At 45.5% G+C, this 13,805-nt stretch overlaps 1 protein-coding gene across 11 annotated transcripts in view; it reads left to right on the forward strand.

Moving 5' to 3' along the window:
• Positions 1-13,805, forward strand: part of ATP6V0A4 (ATPase H+ transporting V0 subunit a4) — a 76,612-nt gene that overhangs the window by 33,565 nt on the left and 29,242 nt on the right. For all 11 annotated transcript variants that reach the window (XM_045792551.2, XM_045792558.2, XM_045792559.2 and 8 more), the window contains 6 exons: positions 1,959-2,041; positions 2,722-2,815; positions 5,320-5,532; positions 8,165-8,315; positions 9,364-9,503; positions 11,379-11,536. In XM_045792551.2, coding sequence (XP_045648507.2) covers positions 1,959-2,041; positions 2,722-2,815; positions 5,320-5,532; positions 8,165-8,315; positions 9,364-9,503; positions 11,379-11,536 — 839 coding nt within the window. The remainder of the gene's footprint in view (positions 1-1,958; positions 2,042-2,721; positions 2,816-5,319; positions 5,533-8,164; positions 8,316-9,363; positions 9,504-11,378; positions 11,537-13,805) is intronic.

The following is a 13,805-nucleotide window of genomic DNA, read 5'->3' on the forward strand; positions in this document are numbered from 1 at the left end:
ACGAGCAGGAGTGACGGGGCATCTTGTTAAAATGCAGATTCTGATTCAGCGTGGCGGGGGCAGGGCCCTGGTTCTGCATTTTTGACCCGCTGCGCTGATGCCGGCGGTCAGTGGAGCGCACACTTCCAACAAGGATTTCGAGAGGACTCTTCGCTGAGCGCCATGCACTTAACTGCTCTGAATTCCGTGGGGTTGCCTCCACTGCCCGTGCAGTCAGCATTTCAAGCCGCTTACTTTTTAATTCCAAGTTGGGCTGATTTCTAAGTGTCATAATCTTCCAGAATGGAGGTGAAAAAAAATAATTTTAGGTTTAATCTCCTGGAAAAAATTTCACAGTTAAATGAAATTTAAAATAGGAAGAAAGCTTATTTTTCTCTTGTGCTCTTTTTCTCTTGTCCATAAGCAGGCTGTAGTAATAAACATGGAATCTTTTTTTTTTTTTTATCTTCTCTTGATCTTGGAGAATACAATTTCCCCCTAGATCACTATGTGTCCCTTACAGATGTTATTTTAAAAATTGATGTTGAATCATTATCACTTTCCACAACCATGTTTTGACATGTAATAGTCATGGGGACAGAGTATAGAGTAAGCATCTGGGAAAAGATGACATTAGCCTGTTGACATTGAAGGTCACTGAGCAGATGACATGAGATCAGACTAGATTCCTGGTTCTGGTGGATCCAGGGACAAGAGGACCTGAGAGATTCAGAAAAGGACCAGGGGTCCTTGGACAAAGGAACCTTTGGAAATAATGTAAAGCAGGCAGCTCCCCAAATCCTAAATAGCCCTCCCCGGCTCCCAGGAGCAGCTGCCAAAGTGATGATTCATTTTTATCTTCTTTTCAATTGGTGCCTAAGATTTCCAGGGAGTTGATGTGACATTATCTATCTACTTATGGACTTTGTTTCCAATTTTTCTCCAGAATTTGGCACTGTGGTAAACATTTTCATGCATGTCATTTTTATTTTCTTTTGAATTACTTCCTTGACATAAATTCAAGGAAACAGGATTACTGGCTTTAAGGGTGTGGGCATTTTCATGACACTTGGTGGCTCTTGACAAATGGCTTTTCAGTGGGGCCCTACCTGATTCCAGTGCCCTGAGTGGCATGTGGTGAGTACACTGGATTGGTTATAACTTTTCCAACAATGGATTTCATTATTTTGCCTTTCCCCCCCACCCCAAACTAAATAAGAGTAAAACAACACATGTCTTTGCTTGAACACTTTTGTATATGCTTGCGAAATATATATATTCTTTCTTGTGAATTGTCAAACTTGGACTTGAGAATTACATATTAATCAGTGTTCCTAGGGACATACAGTGAGTCAAAAATTAGACATGGCTTTACCTTTGTTAAACATCAAATACCCACTCACCCTTGAAATGTAAATATTGTGTGTGAGTTAACTCCGGTGAGCGAGGTTTGCTATTTTCATTTTAAGCCTTATAATAACCTGGTTCCTCTCTTCTGCATGGTTTCTTGCTTATGAACCACCTCTTAAGTATCGCGTTAGAGCCAATTACAGGCTCAGCTGTGGTCTGGCTGGTATAGCCAGTATTGGGGTTATTGCTTTAAGGTTTCCTGGGCTTCTCTCAGTGGCCTTGCCCTCAACCATAAAGAATTACAAACTTGGATCAACTGGGAGAAACTGAATTTTCCAGTTGTAATTTTTTTTAATGATTTTGTTTTTAAGTAATCTCTCTACCCAACGTGGGGCTTGAACTCATAACCCGAGATCAAGAGTCATGTGCTCTACCAAGTGAGGCAGCCAGGTGCCCCTCCAGTTGTAGTTCTTAATTTTTTTTTAAAATCTAAAAACAGGATTTTACATTTCTGTGACATTATAACCAAAAAGAAAAAAAATTTATATGCATATTATATAAATTATATATATTATTATTGATTATATATATATATATGTATATATAGTTTTTTCATTCTGATTTTCCAGAAAGAAGAAATTAAAAAGAACATATTCATCATATTTTATCAAGGAGAACAACTCAGGCAGAAAATCAAGAAGATCTGTGAGGGGTAAGAGGCTGTTCATGGCTCTTTCATCAGTGATTTGGGTCACGACTAGGTGAAGAGGTGTGTGTGAGACAGAGTACTCATGACTAGAGGTTTCTTTGAGGTCCCTTAGGACTTTAGAACAACTTTCCCGAATTTGACTAGATTGTGTTAAAAATGCGACTGATCTTTAAGAGCTGTGGGAATAGGAGCAGAGAGGACTTAAGAAAGCAAAAGTCAAGGTAACCGAAAGTAGACATTATAACCACGTCAGTGTATTCCTTCTCACACCCTTTATCAGCCGCTAAGAAGTAGGCACACCTCACGCTGAGTTGTTTCTGATTTTATAGAATCGTTCTCCTCCAGCAGACATTATTCAGTAGAGAAAGATGTTATTACATTAATATATTCCAGGGAGAAGAGACAAATTGAGCTGTAGTCTTATTTACCTAAATCTCACAGGTGCTTTGGTTTGAGTGAAGCTCGTTCAGATGATAGAATCATAGCTTGAATTTAAATAGTGCCGAGCAATGCATTGGGAACCCTTAGAACTGGGCCTCATTTTCCGACTGCCAAAGAGACAGTTATTCTAGAAGAAGGTGGTCATCTAACCAGAGTCAGCTAGTAATGGCTTTAGTAGAAGGGGATGTATGGAATGCTTTTCAGTGGTAACCCCCGTGGCCTTTGAAATGTCTGAAATACAGGTTTCGAGCCACCATCTACCCCTGCCCAGAGCCTGCGGCGGAGCGCAGAGAGATGTTGGCTGGCGTCAACGTGAAGCTGGAAGATTTAATCACCGTGAGTGAGGAGTTGAGGCGCGTGACCTGAGTGGGGGCTGCCAAGGGCTACCTTTGCCATTTCCATATAAGTCCCGTGTCCCAGGGCCCTCGCTTCCAGGCCAGCTGGAATGTTAGCTATGCTCTTCCAATGACCACGACGGAAGATTTCATAATCAGAAAATAGTGTCCAGTAAGCTGGAGGTGGTGATTCGGAATGTCAGTACTGCTCTGCCTGGGCTTGAGCCCCAGTCAGCTTTTGGGTGGCCAGCCCAGTTGGATAGAAGGGGCCCTTTCTTGTGAGCCCAGCCTGGGCCACATCTGTGATACAACTAACTAGCCAGTTAAGTTGAACGACCAGTCTGACTGATTCTTTTTCCATTGACTCACCCAGTTGTTCGAGCGGACCAATTACTTCTGTAAAAACAGTGAGTGAGTCTGGTTTCACCATGGGAACACACCCCGAATTCATAGCCTCTTGTAAAGTCCGTTGTCATCCAGGTGGCGCTCAACACTGATAGGCCTGGAACACTTGCTTCAATAAGCTTTGAAAGGAATCCCCTACAAGCAGCTGGGCCTGCATCACATTGCTTCTTCTGGATGAACCCTGTCCTGTAGAACTTTCTGCGGACATGTTATCTAACCTGCGAGCGCTATCTAACCTGTGAGCACCGTGCTGTGGCCACAAGCCGCTCGTAACCACAGAGCCCTTAAAATGTGGCTAGGGCAACTGAAGAACTGAATTTTTATTTTATTTTATTTTACTTTATTTTTTCTTTTGGGGAGGGGCAAAGGGAGAGGGAGAGAGAAGATCTTAAGTGGGCTCCATGCCCAGTGCAGAGCCTGAGGCAGGGCTCGATCTCATGACCCTGAGATCATGACCTGAACCAAAATCAAGAGCCCCCTGAGTTTTTATTTTTAATTAATTTCAACTAAATTTAAAATTTTTGTGGCTGCTGTTTCAGTTGTAGCACAGTTCTGGATCCTCAGGGAGTATCTTTTAGAGTTGTGGTGTGTGAGTGTGTGTGTGTTGCGAAATGCTTAGAATAACAGACATCTTTGCAATTACCCCTGAAGTTCTTTCCTCAGACACTCCATACTAGATTTTATGAAAGCTTCAGGAGGAAAAGAAGTTATTCCAAACTTATGCTCCTGTTTAGTATAACCTGGGGAGCCACCGGTGAAAGCTGCTGAGACGGGTACATTCCCGTAGCACTGAACAAAAACGAATCCCATTAGATAAATTCTCTGTGGGCAAAATTGTCCATTCCCTCTTTCGTTAATTCACTATAATTGAAGACATTATATTAAGTAAGCATTTTGATAGATGTGCTAATTTCCTAGGGCTGCTATAATAAATGACCATAAACTGGGTGGCTTGAAACAGCAGAAATGTATTGTCTCACCGTTCTGGAGCCTTGAAGTCTGAAATTCCGGTGTCAGCAGAGCCACGCTTCCTCTGAAGGCTCCAGGAAGGGATCCTTCCACGCCTGTTCTCCTATGGTCCCAATGTGTGTCGCCCCCACCCCCAAACTCATATGTTGAAAACTTAATGTCCAAGGTGATGGTCTTTGGAGGTGGGGCCTTTGGGAGGTGATGAGGTCATGAGGGTGGAGCCTCATGAATGGGATTAGTGCCCTTATAAAAGAGGCCCCAGAAAGCTTGTTTGCCCCTTCTACCATGCGAGGATAGAATTTGAAGTCTGCAACCCAAAAGAAGATCCTTACCTAACCATGATGGTAGACTCTGATATCAGACTTCCAGCTTCTAGAACTGTGAACAATACATTTTTGTCATTTAAACCACCCAGTATGGTATTGTATGATAGTAGCCCGAGTAGAATAAGACATCTCCCTAGTGTCTGGTGGTTGTTGGCAATCCTTGGAGTTCCTTGGTTTGTAGATACTTCAGTCCAGTCTCTGCCTGAATCACACAAGACATTCTTTCCTGCACCCCTAGATGTCCAAATTTCTACGTTTTTCTTTTCTTTTCTTTTCTTTTCTTTCCTTTCCTTTTCTTTTCTTTTAAGTAGGCTCCACCTGGGCATGGAGCCCAATATGGGGCTCAAACTCATGACCCTCAGATCAAGACTGGAGCTGAGACCAAGAGTTGGACGCTTAACTGGCTGAGCTACCCAGGAGCCCCTAGATGTCCAAATTTCTTATGAGGACACCAGTCATATTGGTTAGGGCCCACCCTACTCCAGTATGACCTCATGTTAATTATATCAGCAAAGACCATGTTTCCAAATAAGGTCATACCTTTTCTGGGAGACACAGTTCAATCCATGACAATAGTACTGTAAAGAATTTAGAAGAAAAGGAAGATACAATCTTTGCCCAAGGGTTTTAACCTCTACAAGGGAAGATAAGCTGCTCATGAGGGTTGATGGGAGGTGAGGGCTGCAGGCCAGAGGAGGGAGCCCAGAGCCAGAGATGCCATGATGGCTGACAGACTTCCATTCTGCCACGTTGCCAGAGCTCTGCATGAGTGTTCCTTGTTTCTCTGTGTGTGTTCCCCATCCAGGTCATCACACAAACAGAGTCTCACCGTCAGCGCCTCCTGCAAGAAGCAGCTGCCAACTGGCACTCCTGGGCCATTAAAGTGCAGAAGATGAAGGCCATTTACCACATCCTGAACATGTGCAACATTGACGTCACCCAGCAGTGCGCCATCGCCGAGATCTGGTTCCCGGTGGCAGACGCCGGGCGCATCAAGAGGGCGCTGGAGCAAGGCATGGTGAGTGGCAGATGCAGCAGGGGCAGGGATGGAGGCCTTGTCAGGCGCTCGGAGGCTGTCAGCCTCCATGTCACATGAACTTGTCAAGGACTATCTCCCTCATCTTTGTATCTTCAGTTCTTAATCCAGGGCTGGGCACCTCCGAAACTCCCTTTCTGGCAAATATTCAACATTTCTTTGATCTTCAGCAAGGGCATGTTGAGCACTGATGTACCAATCACTCTGCAGGTTGTGACTGTAGATACCACATTCGGTGTGACTGTAAATCTGTCCTTTCCCTCATGAAGGTCACAGCCTGGCTGGAAAGACAGATAACCAGACACCTGTGCTCACTGTATGCCCCCAACTGTGCTCAGCACTCTGTACCCTAGTTAAGGGCACAGCCTTCATCCTTCACCTACCTCTCCGGATGGTCACTGGGCCAGGAACAGATCTAGGGCTACGCAGACAGAACAAGGCCCTGCTTCGACAGACTTTCTAGAAAGGAAGACAGATAGTAAGCATATCCATAACTAATGTGATTTCAGGCAGCAATGGGGGTGAGCAGGCGGTAAAGCGGGGAGAGGGGGGGATGGGGAAGGGGGGGTGAGGGGGGAGGCTTTGTTCTGATCACCTATTCACCCTACTGGTGAAGAAGGGAACCTCTCCTCTAAATGGTATAAGATGGTCAAACACAACAGCTGCCCCTGGACACATGCGACTGGCAGCAGTTGATTAGTCACACATGCTCAGAGCCCAGGAGGAGGACACCACACGCCACACAGGGCCACATGGAGGTTGTACTTGAGGCTTGCACTTGGGGGCAGAATGAGCCAGCTGGGATTATGGGCGGCAGCCTCCCATGAGAAGAAGGGGCCCTGGTTTCCATGAAAGGACATGAGGAGCTAGTTTGAATACATTTCTGGGGTGGCAGGGAGGTGGAAGACTAGGCAGGGTGCAGCTGGTCTGGCCTATGGGGGAGCTAGCTGGGGAGCCTTTCCTGCTCAGTGGGTGGCAAATCTGGTGAGGGCAGAGGAACTCATGGTTTGGCCTTTGGGGCCTTGTGAGACTCAAAGATGTGAAGGCGGTGCTTGGAATTTTAGGTCTTACAATATCATTCTAGGGCTGTTACTGGAGAAGGCCCTCTGAGCAGGTGGCTTAGAGCTGGAGCAGGCGGTGGGGGAGGAGGGAGAGCTTTCGGGCTGGAGGGTCTGAAAGTAAAGTCCTTGAGGTGGGCTTCGACTAGGAGGTAGAGGCTACCTTTATCCCCCTTGTACAATGAGGAAAATGAGGCACAGAAAATAGAAGTAACTTGACCACGGTCCTGGAGCCAGGAGGCAGGATTTGAACGTCCCCATATGATAGTCCAACAACGATCCAACAGGGCACTTAAGAAGAGCATGTCACTCAGATTGGGAAGGGTGGGGGTGTTTCCTGGAGGAAGTGATGCCTGAGCTGAACCATGGAAGGGTGGTCAGTGAGCAGGTGATCGGAGGTGGGGAGGAGCAGGTGGCACAGGTCCACCTGAAGGCCAGTGGCTGGAGAGAGGGTGCCGCCAGTTTAAAGAACAGGAGGAAGATCAGGGAGAGGCTGCAGCATGGTCCTGTAAGACTTTCTAGTGGCGTAAGGGGTCTGATTTTATTCCCATGCTGGAGTGGCACAATCCAGTTTGCATTTTAGAAAGGTTTCAGTGCAGTGTGGACAAGACTGTTGGGATCCTGAAGGGTGAGCCTGGGGAATGGTTCATACCTGGGTAAGATGGCTGGTGTGGAGCCAGCTGGTTTCCATGCAGAAGTAGTGGGGGTGAAGGTGTGAAAGGGAGTCAATATTGGAACAAAGTCTTGATTAAAAGACGGAAGAGTTTTGATTTCATTCTTTAGGTAATAAGAAGCCTTTGAAGATTTTGAGCATGACTGAAGCAGTCCTCTTTGTTTTATTTTATCAAAGAAGGATTGCACTGTTTGGAGTGTAGGATAAATGGAAGGGAAAGAGACAGAGGAGGATGGTGAGGCTCGGGGCTAGGCTGGTGGAGATGGGAGCAAGAAGAAGAGGGATTTGAAAGGGACAAGCAGCAAGATTTGGTGATTGGTTGATTGATTAAACCAGGAGAAGGGACATGTCTGATGATCCCAAAGGTTCAGGGATCTGGAGAATGGAGTCTGCTGAAGGAGCAGCGAGGCCAAAGGAGGATCTGGCTTTGGGGCAAGTTGATGAGTTTGGTTTTAGGCTCCTGGATTTTGTGGGGTTGCTGAGACATGAGAGTTTGAAAGCCGAGGCAGGTGGTTAAAATTCGGAGGAAGATCAGGGCCATTTGGAAGAATGGGGCAGATTTAAGAAGGTGGATAAACCCTTGAGGGAGTGAGCAGAGAGAAAGGAAAAGTAGAGGACCCAGAACTGAGCACAACAAGTGCACTTGCAGGAGCAGGAGGATGGAAATGGCCAGAACTCTACTTGCTTGATGACTCTCCCCTGGGATAAATTAGTTAAGTAATAGGAAGGTATTCACTTTTACAGATGTGGTCATGGGTCTCACAGAGATCAAGAAATTGTCCCAAGTTTACCTCTAAGGAATGGTGCGAATCAGACTGTGATCCATGTGCTGACACCCAGCTCAAAGCTCTCTTCCTTACATTTTTGTCAATGTTTTTTGTAGGAACTAAGTGGCTCCTCCATGGTCCCCATCCTGACTACAGTGCAATCTAAAACAGCACCTCCCACATTTAACAGGACCAATAAATTCACAGCCGGCTTCCAGAATATTGTAGATGCATATGGTGTGGGCAGTTACCGGGAAATAAACCCAGGTAAAGGGTCTGATGCATTGAATAATGGGGCAGCTTGAAAATGAAAAGCGGGTAAGATTGACCCCTTGGGTGGCAGAGGAGGTGAATTGTTTAAAACTGTGACATCCCTAAAATCTTTGGCTTCCTGATGCCCTGCGTTGTCTTGCATAAATGGCGATTAGTGAAAGCTTTGTTCTTTGTCAAGATTTCACATGTTCTCCCTTAAACCCTAGTTATTAGGCAGTCACATTCAATTCTTTTTCCTTTGCCGATTCAATGAAGGTCATCTCTTAACATCTTCGCAGAGCTGTAGCTGTTTTGTGGGTGAGATGAAAACACACAGAACTTGGAGTCAGAAGACTGGATTCTTAGTGCCATAAACTGTGTGATACTGGTTGCTTGGTTTGTAAAAACAAAGGGGTAGACCAGCTGCCCTTCAGCTATGTCGTCCACAGTGCTCTTCTTCTCCCGCCTGTGTCCAAATCTTGTGACCTGTAATGCAGGGGCCCCATAGGTTGGGTGTCCTGTGAGTAACTGCTAGAGGTGCCTGGTGCATGTGAATGCTGGAGAAACAGACAAAAAATGATAGTGGAAGAGTATACAAAACACTCAGAGATAGAAAACGGTTTTATTGTTTATTTTTTTAGCGTGGGGAGGAGGGGCAGAGGGAGAGGGAGAGAGAGAATCTTAAGCAAGCTCCATCCCCGGCCGACTCCAGGATGATCTCACCATCCTGAGGTCATGACCTGAGTCAAAATCAAGAGTTGGACACTTAACTGACTGATCCACCCAGGTGACCCCCTTGAAAACTGGTTTTTAAATCCCACTTAATTTTGTGATCTTCAAAACTCAGCTCATTTGTAAATGGGGAATAATAATGCTTACTTATTGATGAGCTGATGTATGTGGGAGCTAAGCAAGTGTTGGGGTTGGGGATGGGGAGGGAAGACAGAATCAGGAAGATACAAGGCAACTGGCTTGTGGGGCATGGAATGTGATCAACAGAACTTAAATGGGGACCCAGTGGCTGTGGGAAGGACTCAGGCTGTTGTGGGTCTCACCTCTACAGCTCCCTATACCATCATCACTTTCCCCTTCCTGTTCGCCGTGATGTTTGGAGACTGTGGTCATGGGATTGTGATGCTACTGGCAGCCCTTTGGATGGTCCTTAATGAGAGACACTTGCTCTCCCAGAAGACGAACAATGAGGTGGGTGTCCATCAAATATCTTGCCTCATTTCCTCGAGGTTATAAGTAGAATACGAAAAAATGTGTATGTTGTTTTCACCATAGGAACAACATGTTTTATGAAAAGCAAAAGATAGAGAGTAAAAAAGGGCCAAAATTCAACACAGAAATTCCTGCGCAAAGCTCAATGCTTTGACTGGTGTGGTTCCTATCAGCATTTTTGTTTTTTGTCCATTGCTTGACAAGGCATTGATCTTATTTTTAAGATTTTTACCCCTAACATTGATTTTTTCCCTTTGATTATAAAAGTAATACATGTTTATCCTAAAAATTGGGGAAAATACAATAATTTAACTACCTAGAAAAAATTACAACTACTGTTTTTATGTATCTTTCCATTTTTGTCTGTGTTTATACACAAACAGTTTTTAAAAACTGGGATCAAATAGTGCATATTAATTTGTGGCCTTCTTTTTTTCCACTTAACATATCACAGATATTTTTCCCAGGGGGCCTTGGTGCACAGTCGGTTGGGTATCCAACTCTTGATTTCGGCTCAGGTCATGATCTCTTAAGGTCCTGGGATAGAGTCATGTTGCCCTCTGTGCTCAGCATGGAGTCTGCTTGGGATTCTCTCTCTCCCTCTCTCTCTCCCCCTCCCCAGCACACATGCTGTCTCTCTATCTCTCTAAAAAAAAAAAAAAATCAAAAATATTTTTTCATGGCAGAACCCTTCTCCCACAATCAGCCCATGACCAGTGTTCTTATGAAACACCAAGAACCCCTAAAAATTATGTCTTCACTTTTACACTTGAAGTGTCCACACCTTCTGTGAAGAGCCTTCTTGGTGTTGTGAAGCTTGAGACAACTCAAGAGTCTGCAGTGTTTCAAAGTTAATTAGTTAGGGTCACTTTATGTTCATTGTAATAGATTTTATAAGCTGGAAATGTGCCTTTAGCTGTGTTCTGCATTTTAAGACTATCTGCAAACTTTTATTACAAGTTTTCTTAACTAGAGCTAGTTCAGTGATGTCACAGTGGGTTAATCATCAGCAAGGTTGGTGGGAAAATACACTCCTGGCCAATATAGTTTTGCATGACCAGCATTTTAACAGCTGTAGTTTCTTATAATATTTGAAGTCTCAAAGCTGCATGTGAGCAGGTCTGAGAATGATCGACACACATCGTTCGGTATTACAGAAAGCACTTGACTCTTCTTAGTGGATGTGCTTAGACAGAGACTCGATTTTATAATGACAAGACCCAAAATGAGTGTAGATTTGACTTGCCATAAAATTGAGCTCCACACAAGTCCAGCTCTGTGCTTGTATTCTAGAAGCACTTGAGACAACAGCTGCCCACTGTCACGACCCTTCCCTGACATGTGAGGCCGCAGCTTATACTTCAGTTATGTTTCCTTTTTTTTTTTAAATTATGATATGTTAGTGACCATACAGGACATTAGTTTTTGACGTAGTGTTCCATGATTCATTGTTTGCGTATAACACCCAGTGCTCCATGCGTGCCCTCCTTAATACCCATCACCGGGCTAGCCCATCCCCCCACCCCCCTCCCCTCTAAAACCCTCAGTTTGTTTCAGTTATGTTTTCTAACCAAGGATCACTCAAAGACTATGGGGCTCATATCGTTTTGCTTCCACAGTAACAGTTACCAGTCTAGACTTTTCTGACTCATGGATATAAGCTCAGGAAAATGATGTGTGTGCTCTATTTGGATTGCTTTGATGTTGCCTCATCCCACGGCCCCTCCGTATAGGGCCTGTGTGCCTTGCTGGGGCAATTCCTAGAGACGCTGGAGACGTCCTGTAACACACTTCCCACGCTGGGATCTGGTGCCGGTCCTGCTGACTGTCATTCTCTCTGTCTCCCTGAGGCAGATCTGGAACACCTTCTTCCATGGACGCTATCTGATTCTCCTTATGGGCATCTTCTCCATCTACACGGGCTTGATTTACAACGACTGCTTCTCCAAGTCTTTCAACATCTTCGGCTCTTCTTGGAGTGTCCGACCCATGTTCAGAAATGGCACGTGGAAGTAAGTTTACAGACAGAGATGGGCCCCCCCGTCCGAGTGGCCTCAGTGGCAGATTTCATGGCCAGGAGGTCTACACCTGGCTCTGCTCAGAGGTGTGCCCACAGATTCAACAAAGAATCCCATTTTATCTACTCAGTGAGAGACCTCAAACCAGTCCCTCACTAACTGGACTGGTAACCGTAATACATGGAAATAGTTTTTAAAATTTCAATTAAGTATATATCATGGTGTGCATAGCGCTACTATGAAAGCAAATGGCGGAGCAGATATAAACGGGGCATCTTGGCATCAGTCACAGAAGACAAGTTCCCTGGAGGAGAAGGAGGCCTTTGCAGCATGCCTTGCTCTGACAGGGAACTGGGAACAGTGAAATTAGGCATGCAGGTGCTGAGGATAGAAGGCTGATGTGGGTGTTGAACTATATAAGTGACTGGTTCCCCATGTTCAAGGTCCCAGACTCACCTGAAGGGCATTTTCTTTGATGGTTCAGAGCAGCTTGATTCAATGTCAAAAGCAAAGAAGGGGATGGCTAGTTTTGCAAAAGTGGTTCCCTGTGTTTACCCACACAGTGAGGAGGGCGGGTAGGGTGGCATGGGTTGGGGTGGGTAGCTGGTGAGGACATGGCTACAGAACAGAGGGACCTGGGAGCTCTCTCTATGTCCACACCTCGGACGGACAGTAAGAGGGTGGGTTGCTGTATCATGGAGGGTCAGTGCATCCCCTTTAGTTTCTCTGCTGGGTCCAAGTTCCTTGTGGTAGAGGACAGAAATGTTAAACAATAAATAAATGAATAAAAATGAAGACTAAAACATTTTCCAGAATTACAGATGGTTATATTGACAAGTGTTTTGGTTTTTGCTTTACAATTAGTACCCAGAAGAGACGCCTAGGCAAACAAAGCTTTCATAAATTTAAAGGCAAATTACTTCTTTTGCTCTTTAGATTTAAACTCATAAGCATAGTGATGGACTTTGAAACATGTTAAGTCAGCATCATTTCACCAAACCACCAACATGAACTCTCTTTCACCCAGGAGTATGATTGGCAAAACTCTGAGTCAACTGGCTTTTTGTCACTCTGCAAATGTGGGCTGGAATGTTCTTTTATGTACCTATGAATGACCCCTGGCTCAATTCAAGGCTCGTGGAGGCCAAGCCCAGTCTGAGGGACACTCAGCCACATGCCCAGGCATTGACTGTATGAAGTGGGACCTCAGTAACTGTGAGACAAACAAAAATTGCAGTCATCCATCAGAGTGGCGAAGGACACAGCAGGCTGATTTTGGTCACAAGTCACAAGCCAGGTCTTGGGGCTTGCTTTCCCCGACAGTTGACTAGGGACACGGTCACAGTGCTTGCCAGCCCAAGACCACAGAAGCATGCCTATCGTCCCCAGAACTGAGTTTTCTGACTCAGGGAATATGGGGCACCCGTAGGGAGCTTGAACATCTCAGCAAGAGGGCGTGGGAAAGGGCTTGCAGAGGCTGGCTTCCCAGAGGATGAGGGCAACGTTTGGTCATTTTTGTGGTTCAGGCATTGTCCTTGTTTTGATATCAGATATGATTGTGGATTGGTCTTGTTTGTGTCTGGACCCAGCACGGTCACAGGGTGGCTTTGTCTGGTGGTGTTCTGTGAACTTGTTTACGCTCAACAGCAGATACCCTGACTTTGCTGTGGTGGCCAGTTCACTCCCATCCGGGGTGGCTTTCTTCTTTGTCCACACACAAACAAATCTCTGCTCATTCAGTGCAACCATTTGCCCTGAGGCATGCCATTAGTGTGGTGGTGGGGGCGTCTGTGTCTGAGATGGCCAGTCAGGGCCAGCAGTTCCCACTGCATCTGGAGGGCCTGGTCAGCATGATCAGGCTTCCTGATTCCCCGACTGCTACCTACTACCTCTAGGGCCTCAGTTGTAGGAGGGAGGGAGTATATTTCTAGGTAGCCAGCCAAAGTCTCCAGAACTCTCTCATCATTTCACTACTCCTTCTTGGCCCCTCTATAGATGTGTGCTCTGTTAAACACACACGCACACACACACACACACACACACACACACACACACACCCGTAATGGGCTTGCAGAGATAGTAGGAAATTTCTACCCACAGATGTTCACGTTTCCAGGCAAAGCTGGGAGACTGATTTAAAGGCGTTCAATGGACCACAACTTTTGAGAACTAAGTTTCACAGAGATTAGGGTCCGTGGGTAAAAGCCAATTCATTCCTCCAAGATGAGCCCACATGCTCCCCGGGGAGGTTTTCCAGGCTTGT

Source organism: Ursus americanus, chromosome 3 (genome assembly GCF_024610735.1).
Source record: "Ursus americanus isolate L20-20 chromosome 3, mUrsAme1.1.p, whole genome shotgun sequence".
NCBI lineage: Eukaryota > Metazoa > Chordata > Mammalia > Carnivora > Ursidae > Ursus > Ursus americanus.